The sequence below is a fragment of the Microtus oregoni genome, unplaced genomic scaffold (assembly GCF_018167655.1).
Source record: "Microtus oregoni isolate MIOR12 unplaced genomic scaffold, Mior012 000010F_ref0000083, whole genome shotgun sequence".
Taxonomy (NCBI): domain Eukaryota; kingdom Metazoa; phylum Chordata; class Mammalia; order Rodentia; family Cricetidae; genus Microtus; species Microtus oregoni.
Window position 1 is genome coordinate 24,323,405 of NW_024543069.1, and position 22,990 is coordinate 24,346,394.

The following is a 22,990-nucleotide window of genomic DNA, read 5'->3' on the forward strand; positions in this document are numbered from 1 at the left end:
TCAGGAGAGGCAAGGCACCTGGTGACCCTCCTGGTCCTTCTCTCTGATCACACTGCAGAGACCGAGCAGAGTGGACTGACATGCTCAGGGCTCAGGTCAAAGTCACATTTGCTCCTCACCGAGTGACAGGTCTCCGTTAGCTACCAACCGTGAGATGCTCTGGGTTCTACCGGTGACTTTATCCCCTTTCAATTTGTTCAAATTTCGGTAGCAGAAGATTACTATTTACTGCCCGCTCTCAGAGACCCCATGAGAATGACAGCAAAACCGTTATTAGCACATTAGTTTAACTATGACTTTTTTGGTGACCAGTTTGCTAGGAGCACCAGAGCAGGGCTAGAGAGACACAGAGAAAACAAGGGGATTAACTCTCTAAGCCGACACCTGGCTGAATCACCGAAGATTGTATCTCAGATGCTGTATGTGGTTGACTTACCAACTCGGGTGGACAAGGGAACAGACATGAATGGCATTTGGCTAGCTATGCCTTAGAAGATCAATAGCTCTGCGTGCTGAAAGCTAAAGGGGCAGGCAATGTGACAAGCGCAGGAGTCACAAGGATAACAACAGAGTTTGGAGCAGGATGTGGCCTCCAAAGTGTCAGCAGCAGACACTGGGGTGGGCAAGAGAGAGCAGACACAAGAAGCAGGGATAAGAAAACAGGTGACTGAGAGGGACCCACGGTTTCTTTTTCTACATAAACACATTTGGGACTCACAGGGCCCAAAGGCCTCACTTGAAGAAAATTGCTCTGAACCGCAGGAGGCCTATGTTGGCCTCCTAGCTCAGGTCTTCATTGACTGAGGTACCCACATTGCTACTTTGTTGGAGAAACCTCTCACTGGGCTGTGGGTCTCAGATCTGTCTCACACCGACTCCAAAATGGGAAACGGCTTCAGCTCAGAAGACCACAGGAGGCAATCATTTGAGGAAATGACAAGGGAGAAGGTCCAGCCTTATAACTTCATTAAAACCCTGTCAAAAGGAAGCCCAGTCCTCAGCAGCCTACAGGCCCTCCCTGCAGAATGTCCCCTGCTGGCATCTGATGAGGAAGCGCCACCTGCTGGTCTGCTGCCTCTGAGCACAGCCAGGTCTATTCATACTCATCTCCCCAGACCCTCCTTTATCCTGTGCCTCTTGCCCAGGCTGCCTTTGGAAGTGGAGTCTTGGTTCTAGTCTATGAAAATGTTCAGCTTTTCCCATTATTTTAAATCAATGCTGTTAACTCATCCTTAGGGAGAAGGCGTGGGCAAGGGTACTATAAAATCTCTTCCCTGCCACTTCTCAAACAAAGAAACGTTTCTCAGGGTGACAGATCATGCGCCTTCCTCAAATATTAACTGACTGCAACACCTACATGGTGTGGGAGGTCCTTCTGTCTATGTGGGGCTTTTATGGGTTAATGAATAAAGAACTGGCTTGGCCTATAGCATGGGAGGAGAAAGGCAGAGTGAGAGAGACGCCATGAAGCCACGGCCAGAACCAGGCATGCCGAAACTTTACTGGTAGGCCATTGCCACGTGGCGATACACAGATTAATGGAGATGGGTTAAATTAATATGTAAGTGTTAGCCAATAAGAAGTTAGAGCTAATTGGCTAAACATTGATTTAAATTATATGGTTTCTGTGTGATTATTCGGGGTCTAAGCTAGCCAGGTGGCTGGGAACCAAAAAGAGACCCTCTCCAACACCTACATGGTAGCGCAACCATCTGTAACTCCAGTCGGAGGGGATCTGATCCCTGTGGTGCACAGACATACATGCAAGAAAAACACCTACATACATATATGTGCATGCATGTATATATGTATGTGTGCATGTATATGCATCTGCAGCTTTATTATGGGCTAGAAAAAGTGGCCTAGTCAGTAAAGTGCTTATTGCACAAGCATGAAATACCCATTTAAAAAGAGCAGTGATCCAGGGCTTGGTGCTGAATGGAGAGAGGAAGCTTGCTAGGGCTTGGTGGCTGTAGCCACAGGCAATGAGCTCCAGGCTGGGTGAAAAAGTGAAAGATACAGAGAAAGACACTTAACATTTATATCTGGCATGCATGCACACACACATACATACACACATATACACATATATATATATATATATACACACACACACATATACACACATACACACACATACAATACACATATACATATACACACATACACACACGTGCAGAGGAAGGATACTTTCTTTAAAAACAGTACCTTTCATCTATTTAGCATGCCTCTTATCTCATCTTAGAGAAATATGTAAAGCAAAAATATAAAAAATAAGAAATCCACATGATGACATTTTAAGAGAGAACACATAAAACTATCATTTTCTAAAAGAACCAGAACCAATTTCTGACCAGTGTAATGAAAACGAAGAATGTTTGGGGGAAAGAATACCATATGGGTGTCAAACTTCAGAGTCAGGTCCTAAAACAAACTGATAATGACTCAGAAACCAGCTGTAATTTCTTTATTATTTATTCATTTTTATGTTGATCAATACCTTTACCTCATAAAACCATCAACAAACATGGCCCATTGCTTTTGGGAGAGATGGTCACGTCCTTGATTTATTTTAGTTCACAGAGAAGGCTGCAAAGAATGCTGGTATGGGGGTTAGAGTTTCCCCACAGTGCTGTGTGCCTGTTTCCTGGTACTAGAAGCCCCCTAGTGTCCGAAGTGCAGCAAAGGGGGATTATTTTCCCTAATTTCCCCTCTAGGGACGGAGGTACTTATTCAGCTTAATGACTGTTCCGGTAATAACAGACTAGCCTCCCAAAGGCCTCTCTACTGGAACGCTTTAACCCGAGATGTGCGGCTTAGTATAATGTGTGGACAATACCGATAAGCCAAGGAGTCACCAGCCCCTTCTCTGCTATAAATGTGCTCTTTTTCTTTCGTGTGGCCCCAGTTGTCCTGAATCTCTCCACATCGACCAGGCTGGCTTCAAACTCAGAGATCCACTTGCTTCTGCCTCCAGAGTGCTGGGATTAAAGGTGTCTGTGTCACCACACCCAATTTACAAACGATGCTCAACCAGAAATTACACATATTATGCTTACTGATAAATTGTTACATTCTGCTGGGTGGCGGTGGTGCGGGCCTTTAATCCCAGCACTCTGGAGGCAGAGGCAGGCGGATCTCTGTGAGTTCGAGGCCAGCCTGGTCTACAGAGCGAGTTCCAGGACTGGCTCCATAGCTACTGAGAAACCCTGTCTTGAAAAACAAAACAAAACAAAAGTTATGTTCTTTACGTACTGTCTGCGGCATAGGTTACAAGCCATCTTGGGGCTTATTTGAACATGGGTGTAGCTCAGAAAAGACAGAGAAGGGAAGAAACCCAGTTTCCTTTAGTTGAGAAATGCCTTGCATCTGGTTAAATGAAAGAGACAGAGGGTGAATATCTGCTGTTTGAGTGATGCCCTCCGACTCGCATCTTTAAGTGTAAAGAAGAAAAGAGGAAGGCACAAAAAAGATCCTGGTAAGATTTAAGCATAGTTAGAAGGCAGGGACACACAGTCCTGGGCTTGATTTAGCTGCCAAATACTGTCTGACCTTGGACAAGTAACACTGGAAAATGAGGATCCGATTATCCTGTTTCTTACTCCAAACAGGAGGATGGCAATCGAGAGCCACTGGCCTGCAGTAACAAAATCCAAGAACCCCAGAGACAGTTTATTGACAATGGAAGTATCTCTCTCTCTCTCATAGTTCGAGTGGGTATGAAGTCTATCAGAAGACTCCACATCTACTGAGGCCAGCTTCCTGGCCTACAGATAGCAGCTATCCAATCTCTTTCCAGTTTACCTTATCTGACAGAGGGAATCAATCCACCTTCCTTCCTTTCCCTCCTTCCCTCCCTCCCTCCCTCCCTCCCTCCCTCCCTCCCTTCCTTCCTTTCTCTAGTTGTGTCTCCGCAGTGCAGAAAGCACTAGGGAGCTCTCTGGCCTTTTATTTTTCTTTTTAATAAACCCTGATTATAAAAAATATTTCCCTCATTCTTGTTCATCTCCTAAATGACCCACTCCCAAATGCCAGTGAGTTCAGGACAATTAGACCATGTCATGAGAGGGACAGGGAGATTGCCAATGGCCCATCAGGCTGGTATCAGGTTTCTTACTTTAGTATGCCAGTAAAGTCATATGAGAAAGCCTTGGAAGTTCAAAACACCCAGTAGAGATCCTGGTGCCAGGTGCCATGGAAGAGACTTTGACCCCTGAGACATCTCAGTGGCCCTCCATGATTTAAAGAGAGACACATTTGGACAGGGGATGTAGCTGAGTTGGTAGGACTCATGGAAAGCCCTGGATTTGATTCCCAACACCACATAAACCAGGCTTAATCGTGCACACCCATAACCCGGCCTGAAGGAGACAAAGACAGCTGGACAGGGGATCAGAAGTCCCAGGGAAGCCCAGGCTACACGAGAGTCTTCTCCAAGCAAATGAAAACCTTCCAACCACATAAAAATAATCAGAATGCATCCTAATTTTCATCTATTATTGAGTTTTCAGTATTAGGATGATGACCAGGAAAGAATTTCTCTGTAACTGGCTTTCTTAGAGATTATTGGGCATACGGAAGAAGAAGGAATAGATGTTGCCCCCGAGCTCCTGAGATCTGAGTGAAGGCTTTAGAAGGCTGTCCTCTAATGAGGCTTTGTTTCTCCATGTTATCTCTGAACCCATCCTGTCAATCCGGTTTAGCCCTCACCTAAAGCATCCTCCTTTGTAATCTGAGGGCCAAACGGTAACCTAGAAAAGCAAAAAGAGTTTGGGTCCACAAAAGAAAACACACCCTTTTGATCCCCAAAGTCCTTACAAAATAGTGTTAGGTCAAAACACAGTAGCTCTTACCTATATTTATCAGTTCTAATAATTGTTCTTGAAAATGACCATTGTATTAGATGCAAAATAATCTGAAAAAAATCAATGATCTTCAAATCCTTTGTTTTTTATTTTAAATTATAGTATAAAAAGTCATATACTAACAAAAAGCTCACACACTGAAGTTAATCATACCTAGTACCACAAATCAATGAACTTCTCTGTAGCTAGAGTAGCCATTCAGAACAGAAGCTGTGGAGCGGCACAGAAGATGTTGTAATTTCAGTGCCAAACACACTTTTATGCACCATTCTGTTGTCCATGTTCACTATTTCTAGACTAAAGATAGGTCTGAATTCTGAACATGAGGAAGTCAGCTAAAACAGTACTAGCTTTGAAACTGATATAGAACCCCACATTGATTTCATATTGATCATTTCAATATGATCTCATATTGATCGTTTGAGAAACTTAATGTTATTTATTCTTATATACTTCAAAAAGAAATCTATCCTGGAAGGACGATAATAATGGATAAGGTACCTCCCTTCAATCCAAGTATTAATGGTCAGATCAAAGCAGAGACAAAATATCTATTTCTCAACAGCGACACCTGCTGGGGCCAGAGAGGTATAGTTTAGCACTTCAAGAAGCAACTCCTATAGGCAGGAACGCCAGGCTTCAAGAGCCTTACAATAGGAGTCTTAAACTCTCACCTGCTCTCTGCTTACAGATTTAAAAGTTATACTTCTCATTATCACCAAAACAGAAAAAAAGAGGCAAAAAATAGGAGAAGGAACCTCAAGTCTAATAACTTGATTTCCATTATTTGATGGCTTGAAAACATATTGATTTCCTGGAGACAGAATAATTCCAATTAGTACATGTAGATATATCCCCCCCACACACACACAGACACCTACTGATGTCTGCTGGCTACTCTTCCCCGTGGGTATAAATTTATCCCTCTGGTCCTTGAAGGTGGGCTGGACTGAGTGACCCACACCCACATGGTATATGAAAAGGGCAATAGAGTAACTGCAGTTAAGTCTACAGATGTGGCCTCACTTACGTGAATAAGTGAACATCATCAATGATCTTATGTAGATGCCAGGCATCATTGATGCCACATTGTTACACCAAACCCAAGCTAACCAGACAGCATCAGTGAAGACTGAGGCCAATTTACTGAATACCTGTAAAAGTCTGCCCCTGTCAATCTAGGAAAAATAAAATGGAATTCGGAGAATTACTGCACCGGATAGTTTTATGTCAAGTTGAAACAAGATGAAGTCATCTGAGAAAGGAAACCCAATGAAGAAAATGCCTCCATAAGATCAGGCACCAGACAAGCCTGTGAGGCAGTTTCTTAATTAGTGATCAATGAAGTAGGGCCCAGTGCATTGTGGGTGGTGCCATCACTGGGCTAGTGGTCCTGGGTTTAATAATAATAGTAATAGTGATAGTAATAATAATAATAATAAAAGCAGACTGAGCAAGCCATGGGGGGGGGGCAAGCCAGTACACAGCACTCTTCCATGCCTCTGCATCAGCTCCTGCTTCCAGGTTCCTGCCCTGCTGAGTTCCTCTCCTGACTTCTTTCAGTGATGACCATGACGTGGAAGTATAAGCTAAACAAGCCCTTTCTCCCCAAGTAGCTTTCGGTCACAGTGTTTCATCCCTAAGATATTTGCCCAAAGATTATGAGGTTCAAATTCAGTATCCTTCATGGATCTTTGTGCTGCAATGGGCAGTAGAAACCAAAACCCAAACCAAAAATAACTAGGGAAGCCAGTTTGGTGAAAGCTTGATATTAGTTAATAAAACACCAATGCCAGCTTCTTGGTGTGAACAAATGTACCACAGGAATACTAGATTGGCATGAGGGCACACCAACACGGACCAAGGGCAAATGAGAGCTCACTGTGTTCTCTTTGTAATTCCCATACATTTACAAATATTCCAAAATGAAACTTTTGCTTCAGAAATATTATTTTCTCTATGCCCGTGTCCACGTTGTGTCCTGAGGATTAAACCTTACCTTCGAGAAACACGTCGCAGCTCAGTGTGTTCTCAGACGGGCACTATCTCTGATTTAGGTTGTAGTGGCAGCGTTTGGCAGCAGGATTCTGTCCACCCACCAATGAGGAAACAGACTCAGGGGTTCTATTCTGCCTGACTGTTGCTACGCCAGGAGTAAGGACGAGAGCCCAGTCTCAGGGTTCTTACGTGCCATTGTGGGTTCTAACAGAAGTGATTGTCCTGGCAATGACCGATTCTGCCACGGGGGCTGCTGGATGTCATGTGTCTCTAACCTCGCGTCTTCATCCACAGATTCAAGGGCTGAAAACAGGATGGATGTTGAGAGAGAAAAAAAATGAAATGAAAAAAATGAGTCAAAACTTGAGCATTTGTTCTCAGACTTCTCTCTGAAACCACACGGTCCCCGGGCATCTAAAATATCTCTGCCATCCTTCTAGGCTCAACTGAAGTGTTTCTGTGGCTTCTTCCTCTCCACTTGGACCGCTTTCCTTCACCCTGCATATCCACAGCAATGTTGAGTCACGGCAGAAGGGGAGTACAGACTGGACATACACAATTCGTGTTTAATTACATATAAAATCCCTCTCCTTAACCATTTCTTTTTCTGCTCAAATGTAATTGTCAAGCATATTTTAGTGGAAATGATTCAGTGTGGATGGCTAGGTTAAATTACTTAGAAACCTCAAATTATATAGTGCTTTCCCAGACCAGCTACAGAAGCATGAAGTCACTCCCTACAGTTTGAGAAAAGCGAGTCTCTGCTCCAGCGTGAGATAGCTGGGTTTCATTCTTTTGGCTTTAGAGAGTAGGCCTGATCTTGGCAACCTGCGGCCAATCTCCCATCAGGCCCCTCAGTGGGAGCCTGAGACCTCACAGAGGCCAGTCTATGGCCACTCTTTTCTCGGGCTCTTCCCTCTACTGGCAGTGCTTACGACCCAATGAGTGAATTGCTTGCTGATGATGAACCAGTCCATCGCAGACACCAGGCAGCTCCTTAAGCAGACTGGCCCCAGACTGCAAACCGAATCAGCTATGTACAATGCGTATGTAAATCATCCCAAGTCACCTGCCCGTGGCTGGAAAATGATTGACATTTGCTGAGCAGTCACTGCTGATTGATGCTTTGCTCTCAAATCTAGGAGCTCCTCCCCAGACTGAGGTCTTGCTGCTTCTGGACAATTATTTCCTTAAGCTGACAGAATTGTGTCACATTAATATTTAAATGAAAATCAACGATTGCTCTAGCACAGTGACAGAATGCTGCTGTTGAGTGTCATCAGATTGCTCGTTAATATTAATTTGCAGTTGTGGAGAAATGGCTTAACGACCGAGCTACACATATATAATTTAAATATTGATTAACTGCGTCATAAATCTGTGCTCATGAAACAAATTGCTTTTAGCCAACTGTGTTTGATTTTTGTGGCCCTCCTTAGCATTTTTAAAACTCATAATATTTTAGTAACAATGTGTACATGTACATTTTTAGTAGCTTCATTGTTACCAGATATTTGCCAGTTTTCTGATCAACCTAAATTTAAGATTAATAAGTGCCATAAAATTCCTTGCTAAATTCCTTACCTAAAATATATCACATATCAATACCCTTGGTATCGATAACATCCTTACCACCTGTAGTTCATTGGATATGTTTTAGGAATCTGAGGTTGACCTAAGAATTTGATTTCCCTTAGCACTGAATAATGAAGCTAATTGAGTCCAGGTTAGTAGGATACTTGGTGTGAAATATTTCTTCTTTCCCACGATCATAGTCAACAACTTGCAGTGTGTTTATAATAATAACATGCATAGCCTGCCATGTTTGTAACACCACAGGAACGTGTAACACAAAGCGATGACCGCTGGAATCCTAAAGAAGTGAAGTGAAGTCAAAGCAACAGGCTAGAGGAACTGGTCAGGGAGAGGGAGGGCAGGCAAGCAAAGAGCAAATGTCCCCTTCTTTCATCTCATTTTAAGTGGGCTATCACCAGAAGGTGTGAGACAGATCTAGGGTGTGTCTTCCTGCTTTGGATAATCTGTTTAAGCAATTCCTTTACTAGAATGTCTAGCTGCTTGGGTTCTGGTTGATTCCAGACATGGTCAAGTAGACATTCAAGATTAGCCATCACAGGTTTCTCATGCATTTGTCAGTCAAAACGAAGTCTGTGGATGCAGAAAATCGCATATATAGAGCTTTGTACTAGCCGCAATTTTAGATGTCTACCAGAGATTACACAAGTTACCCCCTGCAGATAAAGTGATAGCTACCATACTGGCCAAATGTGCCTATTAATGCTGTACCTTTTAAATTGAATTGAAAACCTTAACTTATGGGCTGAAATAGCAAGTTCAATGTGCCAAGTTTCAAAACAAAATCATTCTCTCTATTGAGACAGACAGATGTACTGTTAAATTTTCTTCTTTTCCTTTCCATGTATTGTCTGTGTTGTGAGTCCTGTTTTTGCCTTCTTCTTTCTAAATTTGGTACAGGAAGATTTAGATTCCCAGGATTTGATTCAATCCTTGTCTTCATCCGTGCATATCTACACACCATTCAGACACTAAGTTATCTATCCTCCATCTGTTCAAAAACCTCAATGTAATTCTTAGAGATTCTGGACAAAGACCTAGGACCTACTTTCTCCAGCAAGTTTGACTTAGGCTGTGTGTTATACATTGGATTCATTAGTGCAGAAAAGAGGCTTTTCAATTCCTTACCTTTTCTTGCAAGTGGTCTCACCTGCCTATTTTACCTTTACCACAACTTCCAACTCTAACCCATTGCATAAATCTAATTGCCTAATTTGGGTCCCTGACGTCTTACTGTTAACTCGCCCCCTCCCAATTACAATCAATCTCCACTGACTGCTGAAGTTAATTGGTTCTTACCCTTCCACTCCCACGCTAGTGCTGTGACTAATATCTTCACTACCTAGCTGGATTTTGCACCTTTATTCTATGGATTACTTTCTGACCTGTCTCGCAAACCACAAATTTATAGTTATTACATCGACTAGAAATAACTCTCCTGAGTTGTATGCTGTCAGGTTGGGTCTGTAAATCACGCTGTCTTGATCAATAGATGGGCATGCAGCCAAGGTGAGCTTGTATCCAGACTCTGAATGTTGTGCAAAAAAATGTTCTGCAAAAGCAGAAAAATGGACGGTGGTCCTAAAATCTGTCCAGTGGCTCCTCTCCCAAAGACCCACACTGTTGGGTGATTTCCGTCCATGTTCTCAGCCTGCAGTTCTATGACCTGCCTTCTCATGTAGCCAATAAATTAGCTTAAGGATCACGGCACAAGCACAAAAAAAATCATTTGTGATTCCTATGAATGCTTGTATATCAAAGGCCCCGTTACAATGCTTGGTCTTGGTAACAAGATTAGCATGTCATCAATTCTGTGTCAGCTATCCTTCTTCCCAGCCACCCATCTGAGCCCAGGAAGGAAGTAAAATAGTGTTAAGACTATGGATTCAACAACAGGCATTTCCTTACACTAACTATTGAGCACCCACTTTGCCGAGGGAGGGCAGTCAAAGCAGAGCCTCTGAATATCCATACACACCAGGAGGATTGGATGCATGGGATAATTCGACTTCTTCCCTTGGGAAGAAAGGAATATTTCATTCTTTCCAAAGTCATACTGGAAGGAGCTTGATTTTCTGCTCCTCACCAATTACTGAATACTGTCTACATCCCCATAATATCACATACAGCTTGCTTCTTACATCAAACTTCTTTACACTGAAAGAAAGAATAAACATGGACTTCATTAGTTTTGGTAGACATTTCACTTTGAAGAAGGGACTGCCTATAATATAGAAACTACGCATAACCTGCTATAGAACAGTCAGGAGATGGTATCTTATTAGTTTAGGGCCCATGCTTAGACTAGACTTCATTACCTTTGTTCATTACCTCCCATTATATATATAATCTAGAAACAAAGTGTGTTGTGTGTGTTCTCGTTCTCTCTCTCTCTCTCTCCCCCCCCCCGTGTGTGTGTGTATGTGTGTGTGTGTGTGTGTGTGTGTGTGTGTGTGTGCAGAATGGGACCTTTCATCACCTTTCATCATAGTACTCTCTGTATTAAAAAAAAAACCCTATAATCATCTTAACCCCAATATTGGAACTTCAACCTGCTCAGACATCTTGCTGCTTACAATTGACAAAGACAAGGTCTGGCATTGAAAGATATTAGGACCTTAAGACAGAGTATCTGCAGGGGCTGAAGAGCCCCTTATGATACTGGGTGAACAAACTAAAAGAGGCTTAGGTAGATGTGTGACAGACCCTAAGGAGAACTAGAGTTAGCTGTGGAGTGTGGGGGGAAGTTGGGGACCTAGAGAACCGCCATGCTCTAGGGCAAAATGAAAAGCAAACTGAGGAACCCTCACGCAGCAGATCCATCAAGGGCTCTGCTTCTCTTTGTGCGACCATGTAGGTCACCTCGCCGGATAGCAAACTTTGATCAGCTTGGGGACAGTTGCTGGAATGAGAACTGTAGCATTTGCCCCGTTCTCTTCTATCTTTTCTTTCTTAAGTAACAGCTTCTGTGAGACTGGTAATTGACAGTTACCTTTCCGTGCAGACTGCAGCATATGCTAAGAGGCTAGCTGTGACAAAAGTGGGAAGCCCAGCAAAAGCTTCACTTGAGTGGACACGAAGCCAGATTAGACTGAGGGTCTCCTTCGTGCAAGTAATGACCAAAAACAGAATGTTTTTATAAATCATGAGGGACTTATAATAGGAGTTATGTTTTTATTGCTATGGACTTTGCATGGGAGAGTAATAAATTCTTTTTAAGAAGTGGTGGGAAGAGAGTTATTTGAGAGGAATCTGAAAAATATATAGAGGTTGATAAAGGTCACGGGTCCGACATCCTTGGAAGAGTGGGCTTTGGTTTGAATGCTGCGTCGTCCTAAAATTCAGACACTGACTTCCTGACCGCCAACAAAGTTTGGAGACTGAACCTGGGGGTATGATTAGATCATGAGGATCTGTGTCTTATAAGAGACCTCGGAGAGCCAGCTCAGCCTCCTTTCTATCAGATGAGTCAGGCAGCACCAGTATGTCCATTCGTGGACACGGGCAAGGGATGCCCAGCAGACTCTAGGTCTGTTGGAGCCTTGATCCTGGACCCCTCATCCTCTAGAACAATGAGAAATAAGTTTCTCTTGTTTCTAAGCTAACAAGTATAGACTTTTTGCTAAAACATCTGGAAAAGGCTAAAGTAGGCTGCAGGGGTTAGTGCGCAGAGAGTTGAAATTTGCGTTGTGTTTGTGCCCAGTAACACATTATAGCGAGAGTGTTGCTGTCATGGAGCAAATGCCTAGGAATAAGAGCAGGGCGATAATGTGAATCTGAACATGTAGGTCGAATTGAGAAGGTTCATTAACACCATCCCAATATAGCCATTACTAATAAATCATGTTATTTAAACCAAAAAGTGATAGCGGAGGCTGGAGAGATTGCTCACGGGTTAAGAGCACTGGCTGCTCTTGCACAGGCTCTGGGTTCAGTTCTCAGGACCCAAGTGGTGCTCGCAAACATCTGTAACTCCGGCTCCTGGGGATGTGACGCCTTCTTCTGGCTTCAACAGGCATTGCATGTATACAGTGAAAAAATATATACACGCAAAACCGTTTCTTGTTCAAGGTTTTCCAGCTACACTGGCTTTTTTTTTTTTAATAGTTTGCAAGAAAGCAAAGTTCCTTTTTTCCTGGGCTTTTACAGGTAGGATTTATCGGATTGGGGTTCTGAATCGCCTTCAAATCTCAGATAAAAGAACAAGTCCTTGCAAGTAACCGTCTTGCCTTTCATTTCTTTTTTTCTTTCTTCTGTATATTGTCTTGGCCCAACAACGTTTATTAACTCCATTGTCTCAGTGCACACAGTAGATTGTCCAGCGCACACCAGAGGCCCTAGCCCATACTTTACCTTCCAGATGTTTTTCAGAGGGATGAACTCAGATAACGGAATTGAATTAGAATCACTTCTGTTGACCACGTATGCCAGCTACTGGTTTCAGCGTATTTTACATCATTAGTTCGGCATTTTTTTAGATTCAGATTCCCGAAGCCCCTTTCAGCACCTACGTTTTCTTCTCTCCTGAATGTGTCCTCTCGCCTCCTCCTAGGATTTTAAAGGAAACAACCTGTCGGGTCGCAGCGCGCATGCTCTGCCGGATGTGCGCATGCGCTGGCGGGTGCACACGCGCAGTCCTCCCAGTGCGCCGGGACTGTCTGCCATGGCGGACGCCGGCGGAGAAGTGGCGGCGGTCCCCGCCTCCGGGCCGGCCGACGGCCTCGGTAATGGAGCGGGCGCGACCCCCGCGCAGCCCAACCACCCGCTGTCGCGCAAGCTGCACAAGATCCTGGAGACGCGGCTGGACAATGACAAGGTAACCGGAGGGGGCGGGGTCGGGGGACCCGGGAGGGGCAGGGAGACGTTAGCTGTGCACCGGTGTTTGTGCGCCGCCCCTGCTGTGCTCTTTACAGGAACACCTACCCGCACAGCCTCCCCGACCCTTCTAGAAGAGACCGGGCAGCTCTTCTCGGAGCTGGCTGTCTCTTCTGCAGCGTTGAGTAGCCAGGCATATACGTGGCACACATGCACACGTAAAGCGAGAGCTGTAAAGCGGTGGGTAAATACGTGGGTCAAATGGAAGGAAATAAGCGGTCAGCAAGAATTTGACTCTTACGTATTTAAGAACAGTCCTTAAAATGTTGACTGAAATGTAAAGCTCGGGACTAGATAGGATTGTGACATGCTACAAATTATGGATTGAATAGGATGGCTTGGAATAGCAAGCTCTGTGTTTGAAGAAGAAACTACAGAGCACTTCCCATAAATCAGCCTTAATCCCGCAAAAACAAACCGGAACAGAAACAACGTCGTGGTCGTTGATTTGTGTGGTTCACTGCCAGTGTGATCAATAACAGCCTTTTGAATCCCGTTGAGACGACGTTACACCCAATAAGAGTGCACAGCAACTCTAAAACTGCAAACCCTGATGCAAGGTTTGATCAGTACAAAGAGCTCATTTCTCCAGCCCCAGACTGCCTGACACACAGCAGCGCTCCAAAACTTGAATGAATTGAGTTGTCAAGTTTTGCCTTGCCCACCCTATTTTATCTTCCACTTCCACAACCAACAGAATGAATAAAATGCTCTCCAGGAGTCCACTGAATCCAAAACATAGGTGTTTGTATTACAGATGTAAACATTTCTCATTGGCAATAATGTGCCAGTTGTAATGGTTCCTGTTTTAATTAATGAAGGTGTTTGAACCAAGTTACGATGATTTAAAATTCACTTTCCAAAATCAGTTTCTTTTGCACCAACTTAATATAAACGTCCATATTTTTATCTCATGAAAGTTGCTGCCATAACTTCCTTTACTTTGTTGCTTCAGTTACCTAAATCTCTGAGGATATATACTAATTGCATACAGAATCACTGTCGAAGCAATTCTGCTGTATATTACCTTGTACATATATGATTATATGTATATATAAGTTTCTGTGTTCTGGAAATAAGATTGCTGCTTAGTAATTGGAAAGACGGACACTGTTGGAGTAGTTTACTGGAAATGAGTCCATTAAAAATAATTTCACTGAGCTTTGACTGGGTTATCAGGAACCGTCTAAAAGTCAGCCCTGGTGATTTTCCTCTGTTGTCCCTCGCGCAGGAGATGTTGGAAGCTCTCAAGGCACTTTCAGCTTTTTTTGTGGAGAATAGTTTGCGGACTCGGAGAAATTTACGTGGCGATATTGAGCGTAGGAGCCTGGCCATCAATGAGGAGTTTGTGAGCATTTTCAAGGAGGTGAAGGAGGTAAGGAACTGCGTTTTGCCTTTATAGGGAGCTATGTGTTTGCTGTTTTGATGTTTTTTAACATTAAATTGCAGTGTTAGCTGATAATGTAAGTGATCAAAGAGAAACCAACATAACTCCATTTTTATTTGAATTATTGTGATTTCTGTATTCTTTACCTCTATTACAAAGTTGTAATGTTTATTTTGAGAAATTATCTTAGGAATTGTAACTTTTTGGTCTGTTTTGTTTTGTTTTTTTAAGAGAAAATTTCTCTCTGGCTGTTACGGAACTCACTCTGTAGATCAGGTTGGCATTGAACCCACAGAGATCTGCTTGCCTCTGCCTCTGCCTCCAAGTGCTGGGAATAAAGTTGTGCAACACCACCACTCAGCTAGGAATTGTAACTTCTTAATAAAAATATAACATTTCTCTGAATGGTTTTCCATAGGAAATATTTTTCCATTTCATGCACTGCTCAGATGATCTTTTCTTCATTGGAGATTGATTAGTATTGAGTTACTTTTGTTATCTCCTAAAGTACATAAGTTTTTTGTTTTGTTTTGTTTTGTATACAGTGTTCTGCCTGCATGTATACCTGCATGCAAAAGAGGGCACCAGATCTCATTACAGATGTAGGCCACCATGTGGGTGCTGGGAATTGAGCTCAGTAACTCTGGAAGAGCAATCAGTACCCTTAACCTCTGAGCCATCTCTCCAGCCCCCAGCACTGTGTGTTTTAACTTTGTGTAGACATCTTTGAAAAGTACAGGTTCATCAGAGTTGTTACCTATACACCCTTTCTATGCTTGGCTAAAATTTAAGTTTTCATTTGGTTAGAGAATTCCTGACTATCCTGTGTATGTTGTACATTTACTATTTTGTGCTATGATTTTTTTTCTTTTTTCAGTTTTAAAAATTGACAGATAAAAATATATATATACAATTCTACATATACATATAAATTTGAAGTAAATATAAATTTGAAGTGGTTAGGCCTAGCTAATATGTTTATTACCTATGTAGTTATTCTTATGTCGATGTATGCAAAATAATATTCATCTGATAAGATATTTTTGGTTTTTTATACCCTCTAAAAGAAGTGGACCAGTTTCTTTATACCTTTATAACAGTAGATATTCTTCTTTTTAATCATTTCCAACTTGAAATATGGATTCTCCTTTCTTTCATTACAGATATTTATTATACATAATGATGGATTTCATAAAGATCTTTTGTTATGCTTTGACAAAACAATAGAAACTGTGGAATTTGGCCTAAAAAGGGGAAATGTCTTTATGTTATGTACATAGTTGATACTATTTTTTCCCCTTTCAGGAACTTGAAAGCATTAATGAAGATGTGCAAGCCATGAGCAGCTGTTGTCAGGACATGACAAGCCGGTTACAGGTGTGTCAAGGTGGCTGGGTTTCAATGAAGCTCCTGGTAGAAGGTTTCAGAAGTGTCAGGACATCTAACATGTATGTAGGAAGTCTGTATGTAAGTGTCATAGTTTTAAAAGAGCCCAAACACATAAATGAGTGCTCTTGTGTTTCTTTTGTGATGGCTTCTTAATATTAGTTAACTCCAAGAGCCTTTATATTTTGTCTAAGCTGTGAAGAGTTATCTGTAGACTGTTGGTGAGTCTTTGAGATCTCTACTGCCAGAGTCCAGCAGGAACAAGTTCTTTAGGAACTTGTAGCAAATACTTAGAGGAAAACAGAAAATTCTTCAAAAATATAAATTTCTGTACACAAGATTTATCATAGAATAAAAATACAAATTTTCCTCAGGTTCTCTCTAGCTGACGGTTAGGTCTGTCAGGATAAAATGTCTTCATGTTAGACTACAAAGGGTCGAAGATAAGCTTTAAGGGAAACTATGAAGCAGTGCAGGCATTTGGAGACACTGCAGTTGTAGTGGAGTGTCTAGAGCTGCCATGTTAACTGTGTTCCTAAGAGTCAGTGGCACACTGAACCACGGTTCAGTGTTTCTTAAAAATATCACTAGAGGTCAGGTGCCGTCATTCTCCGACAGGATGTTTAGGAAGCAGAAAGACAGAATTCCAACTGAGAATAGACTTTGCAGGAGGGAGGTAGAGGCTTTAATTGCCTCCAGGTCCAGAGACCTGATCCACAGAATCTGGACTCTTCAGTGTACTGTTAGAGCTCGAAAATGACCCGTTCCCTTGAGATGCTTAGTCTAGCTTCTCTTTTAACTGGCTGACTCCCTCTGCTCTGCATGATGTTGTCTGTTACAGAGTATTGTACAGTGTGCACTGACTCCCTCTGCTCTGTGTGTTCCTGTCTGTTAGGGGGCACCGTACAGTGTGCATTCACTGGAGGCTTAGTTTGTTCATAGTTCTGGTTCAGTGTCTTTGCATGACATGGACCCTGTGTCCCTCCCATCCTTGGCCATTTGTTTTTTCTTTCATTGCTGTTGCCCTAAATTTTTTATTACATTAATTTGTGTATTGTTTTTTTGTGTGTATCCGTGGTATATGTGTGTAAGTTGGAGAACAATTTTGTGAGTTGTTTCTCTTCATTTACCATGTAGGTTCTGGAGAGCAAATGCAAGTCTCTAGGCTTGCAACCAGGTCTATGTCCAGTGCCTGTGTCTTCCAGCTCTGAGACTTCATTCTCGTCACCTGCACTTTTGTGCCCTCTGTAGACCAGTGATTTAATTCATAGCCCCATTTAGAGGTCTCATGGTGTGCAGCTCACAGGTCCACAACTGAAGCCATGTTCTTGCCCTCAGATTGCTCTCCCAGTACTTTTGCTTTGCTAAAAATCATGCAGATACTATCATCTTCTGTGTTCTAGCATCATGCACGTGTTGAGACCTTTGAGGGAGCACGCCTTGTAAAGACAGCTCATGAGCCTTGAAATATCCATGCCAATTACCTGGGCCTTTTGAGCTCTTTGCCATTTGTCCAGATTCCAGGAAGGGTAATACTAGTTTAATGCAATTATAATATACTGAAGTTCTCTGTATTTATAATTCCAGGCAGCAAAAGAACAGACTCAAGATTTAATAGTAAAAACCACTAAGCTTCAAGCGGAAAGGTAAGTTTTTCTTTATACAGTCACCTCCTTATTGTTGCAGATTAAATGGAACGTGGTAAATAATGCTAAGTCAAAATGATTCAAGGTTCACAGAGGACCCAAGTTTCTAAACTTTATCTAATAATAATTTTAACATAAAAAAATCATTGGGAACATTATACCTGGTTCTTAGTTTTTAGAGATTATTTCTGTTTTGGAATGGAGGTCACTAGTATTTGGAATCAATTGTAATGATAAGGCATGTGATCAATCAGGATGGCAGGGACACCATTTTAATGAATGAAACCACAGGGAGACTGATTCTCCTCGTGCCTGATAACTGGTGCTAAAGAGAAGTCGAAAATCAGCTCCGAAGAAGGTTGTAAGTAAAATGGTTAGTTTCTGTTGTTTCAAGGAATTTTATAATGCTTGGGATTACTTTAAACCTGTGAAACAAGTATTGGTGCTTTATCTAAAAATTAAAACATATAAGATGACTTTTGGATAATAGTACATACACCTTTTAGCTCTGTGTAGAGCTAAATCCAGGTATTTACTTCAAACACTAATGGAACCCCTTAATTAACTACGCAGAGCCACCATGCCCAGCTGTATATCCACCACATATACAGCTCCAGATCCAGGCTTCACGCACCAGGGGTGTTGAGTTGCTGCTCAGGCAGCTCTGGCAGTGAGTGACTGGCCTTTGGATGGAAACCCTTCCAGTTCCATGGTCCCTGCAGGCTACCTTCTAGTGTAGAGCATGCCTTCTCCTTATTGCTGGCTACCCCACTTAGGCTACATCCAGATGGAAGAGTTTACAGTATTGTTTTTATTGTCGAGCAGAAAGAGTGGTGTATTAGGGTTCTCTATACATAGAAAGATTTATTAGAATGACTTACAGACTGTGGTCCAGCTAATCCGACAATGGCTGCCTATGAGTGCAAGTTCCCAGAATCCAGAAGTTGTTCAGTCCATGAGACTGGATGTCTCAGCTGGTAGATGCTGGGATCCTGAAGAAGTAGACTGTAATATCAGCGAAGGGATGGACTTGCTAGCAAGGCGAGAGCAAGCAGGTAAAGAGAGAGCTTCCTTCTTCCCCATCCTCATATAGGCTGCCAGCAGAAAGTGTGGTCCAGATAAAAGGTCAAAGATCTGGATTAAAGATGTGTCTTCCCACCTCAAAGGTCCAGATTAGAACCGAGTCTTGCAGCTTCAAATGATTTAATTAAGAAAAAAATCCCTTATAGGTGTGGCCAGTTATTTGGGTTTAGTTAATTCCAGATGTAGTCAAGTTGACAACCAAGAATAGCCATCACAAGTGGGGAAGCCAGAACAGAGACATGACCTATTTTCTTACTCTCATTCTAACATAAATTAATTCTAACAAAAAATAACATAAATTCTAATAAATAAAGACGAACAGAATTAACTTTTGTTTGCTATGTATTTCATGTGATATATTAATGACTAAGAGAAACTGCTTGAAATCAAGAGCACATCTCTGTCTTGGAAAACGGCCTATGTAAGAGGCTGTGTAAGTTAGTAATACAGGTACCATTTGTCACCGTAGTTCTTCCTTTCCAGAATGAGCAATACCTTTCACTGCGTGCAGACCTGCAGGGCAGTATCAGCTAGCTCTGTCGCCGGCATGCTTGAGGAGCTTAGTCATGTGCCTGCTGATGGTCCTGCAAGGCTTTCAGAGATGTTGAGACTCTTTCACTATGTCAGGGACATCATTTCCTTTGTAGTTGTACAAAAGCATAATCTATTTCGTTTTTCTTGTTATAGCCAAAGACTAGAAATCAGAGCGCAAGTAGCAGATGCCTTTTTATCCAAGTTCCAGCTGACTTCTGACGAGATGGGTCTTCTCCGAGGCACAAGAGGGGGCCCTGTCACTGAGGTGTGTGTGCTAGCTATTTACAGTGTAGCAATTACAAATGCTACAGAGAAAATGAGATTTTAAAAGCTAATTTTCCCATCCAAATTTGAGGTTAAGGCAAATATATTAATTAGTTTTGGGTTTTTGTTTATTTCGAAGTTATTCATGTTTTTTGAAGTCAAAGTACAACCTAACTAAAAAACCAAACAACAACAGAAAACCCTCCATTCCCCTTTTCTCACCTCTGCCCTTTGTGAACTAGTTCTGCTTGTTAACTGCTCTTGTGCAGATTGTATTTATAGATCTGTGTTTAAAAGGATAGATATTCTTTATTCATTCTGGTGTGGTATCCCATGCCTTTAATCCCAGCATGCTGGGGACCAAGGCCGGTGAACTCTTGAGTCTGAGGCCAGCCTGATCTACAATGGATGTTTCTGAAATGGAATACAGGGTTTAGCCTGTTGCATCACCTCTTTCCGTGTAAACAATGCATATCTATGTTTTCTTTATTCCCGATTTGACCAGGATAATAATACATTGCTTACTTACTTCCATAACTTTTTGTCTTTCTCAAGTTGCAATTTGCTCCTCATCGTTTTTTTTTTATGATTTGCTACACTTTGCAAACTGAATGAAAGAATCATAAAACCTCTCAAAAGGCTATTTTCTTTCTTTTTTTTTTTTTTGATTTTTCGAGACAGGGTTTCTCCGTAGCTTTTGGTTCCTGTCCTGGAACTAGCTCTTGTAGACCAGGCTGGCCTCGAACTCACAGAGATCCGCCTGCCTCTGCCTCCCGAGTGCTGGGATTAAAGGCGTGCGCCACCACCGCCCGGCAAAAGGCTATTTTCTTTCTTTTTTGTTTTCCTTAAAGACATTCAGTTTGCCCAGAAAGAACTTTCTGTCTCCTCATTCCTAATGCTCCGGTGTATTCTTCCAGCTGAGTCCTGTCTGTTTAATGCGCATCTTCTATTCTTACCTCCTGGGTGAGGGAGCACAGGTGCCCTTGGAGCAAAGACCGCGGCAGTGATTGCAGGGTGGCCCTGCTCCTGAGTAACCAGGCTTGCTCTGCTTAGATGTCTCAGTCCATCTGAGGCTTACAGCCCTCTAACTTGGCTGTGTGCTTGCTGAGGGCAGGGACTTACTTAGTCTTCACACATTTTCCATCGCCGGTAACTAGCATACTGTTTGTTACACTTTCCATATTCTACAGCTGGAGCAGGATTAAAGGGGAGAAAGGGCATTTGTGAACTGGGTGTGGCTTGTGAGTGGATATTGAGGAAGCCAGCTTTGACCCTGACAAATTAATAGGCACCAGCCATATGTTAACGAAGGGCCGCAAGTTCCTCTTGCCAGAGTTAAGAACAACTCCATTTAGCCAGCAGGGACTTTCTTCTAGCTTCAGAGAGACTGGGAACTTTTGACGAAATGCCTGACCATGGGGAAAGGACTTTCTCAGGACCAGACCCTCCATTATAGAATGTTGCAGTTTTTGTATGGCTCAGTTTATCCAAACACCTAAAGCTTAAAGTGAGCAAAGACGAAGCTGGAGAAACACTACCGTGAACCTGAGTATACCTTAGGGGCTCAGAAATCTTCCTTAGTTATCAAGCATGTGTCGTTTGCCTAAATTTTCCAGCATCTTGGTGAGTAAACAGAGTTATCACGCTATATGTTTCCACGGTGGCTGGGATTTTTTCCAAAGAATTATTTTGTTTTAAGAAGCTGCCATTTTATACATTTTTATACTTCAGAACCCGCACAAAAATTCCCAAAGGAAAAGGCATAAGCGAACTCCCATAACACATAGTGAGACTCATTAAAAATGAAGGTAAAAGGGTGCTGGAGAATTGCATCAAAGTCGAAATGCTGAGACTTCGTGAAGTGGCAGTAGTCACCATGCGGTCCACGCCAGGCGCTGGATTGATGTCGGTCTTAAATGTGAAGAAATACCTATTATGCTTCCTTAACAGTGCAGCTGAAACCTGTGTAAGACTTCACTAGGATGGGCAGAATTTTGTCCCATCTTTGTAGTGATCTTTTATTTCAGAGTAGTGTAGTTTTCCTGAAAACACAGATCTTTTTTTAATGACATTTTTAATTTTAAAGGACTTTTTCAAGGCATTAGGAAAAGTGAAACAGATTCATAATGATGTCAAAGTTCTTTTGCGAACCAACCAGCAGACGGCAGGGTGAGTAGCCGCTTATATGTGTTAACTTTCAGAGTCGTTCTAGGTTCTTTTTGAAACTATATTCTCTGAAATAGGAATTTAATCTTCATCGCCTTTGGGAAAGGTGGAAGTTCGTAGCCTTATATATTTGACTGAAAGAAGAGTTGGAATTAACTGATGGATTTAAATTTGACGTTTATTTAATTGTAAAAAAAATTGAAAAAAATCCATGAATAATTAGATTCTTAGCTACAACTGTTGACTAAAGTTTGCATTGTAATAACCCTTTGATTTTCATTTAAGTTTGGAAATTATGGAACAGATGGCCTTGCTTCAAGAAACGGCTTATGAAAGACTTTACCGATGGGCTCAAAGTAAGTGTTTGGGTTTTTTCTTTTTTTTTTTTTTTGCATACTAGTACTTAATTCTTAAAATTTCAGTTGGCCTTGATTTGGTTTCTTGAAAAGTTATTTGTATATGTGTGTGGGGAGCATGCATGTGTGTGCAGGAGCTCACGGAGGCCAGAACAGGGTTGGAGCCCCTGGAGCTCCAGTCACAGGTGGCTCTGACCTGCCAGCGTGGGTGCTGGAGACTGAACTGAGCCCTGTGCAAGAGCACCGTGGACCTTATCCGCTGAGCCCTCTCTCAGTTCCTAGTGGGTATTTTTTCACAAAGCAGAGCAAACTTGACATGTTCCCACACTGTGTTTATGTTTTATCGGGAGCCTTGCTGAAGAGCGGGGTAAAGGAAGAGAGTGTATCTTCCCTAAAGGAAAGCCGCAAAGAGGATGCTCCTGCTTAGAAGAAATAATTGAAGGCAGCATTTGATTGGGCAGCTCTTGCTACTCATGTAACTTTAGTGTTACAAATGGTGAATTAACTTTCAGTCCACGGATAATTACTGCAGACTTTGAGGTAGAATGATTAGTGTGTCACTTTGGCCGTCCAGGAGGAAATCAGGCATGGGTCTTAGCTTGTCAACATTACAGTGTTGGAAGGGCCTGTCATGTAGCTCCTCTCCTTCCTTGTCCATCTGTCGGACTAGATGGGTTGCCTGCATTTGTGAGAGTGAAGTCTTGAGTTTTCCTTGCTCACTAGGGTTCTCACCTGCTTGTTTGTCATGTGATTCGACTTTATCCTTGTCTTCCATCTTTAAAGCCCATGTATCTGGCCAGTTCACTCCCATTTTCATCTGCCCATTTCTTATTTCTG

At 42.3% G+C, this 22,990-nt stretch overlaps 1 protein-coding gene across 1 annotated transcript in view; it reads left to right on the forward strand.

Moving 5' to 3' along the window:
- Positions 1 to 13,110: 13,110 nt before the first annotated feature.
- The window catches only part of Cog6 (component of oligomeric golgi complex 6), a 44,745-nt gene continuing 34,865 nt past the window's right edge, over positions 13,111 to 22,990 (forward strand). Inside the window, exons 1-7 of the mRNA XM_041659538.1 lie at positions 13,111 to 13,272; positions 14,563 to 14,706; positions 16,024 to 16,095; positions 17,692 to 17,750; positions 19,521 to 19,632; positions 21,718 to 21,800; positions 22,083 to 22,153. Of these exons, the coding sequence (XP_041515472.1) occupies positions 13,120 to 13,272; positions 14,563 to 14,706; positions 16,024 to 16,095; positions 17,692 to 17,750; positions 19,521 to 19,632; positions 21,718 to 21,800; positions 22,083 to 22,153 (694 nt within the window). The 5' untranslated portion in view covers positions 13,111 to 13,119. The remainder of the gene's footprint in view (positions 13,273 to 14,562; positions 14,707 to 16,023; positions 16,096 to 17,691; positions 17,751 to 19,520; positions 19,633 to 21,717; positions 21,801 to 22,082; positions 22,154 to 22,990) is intronic.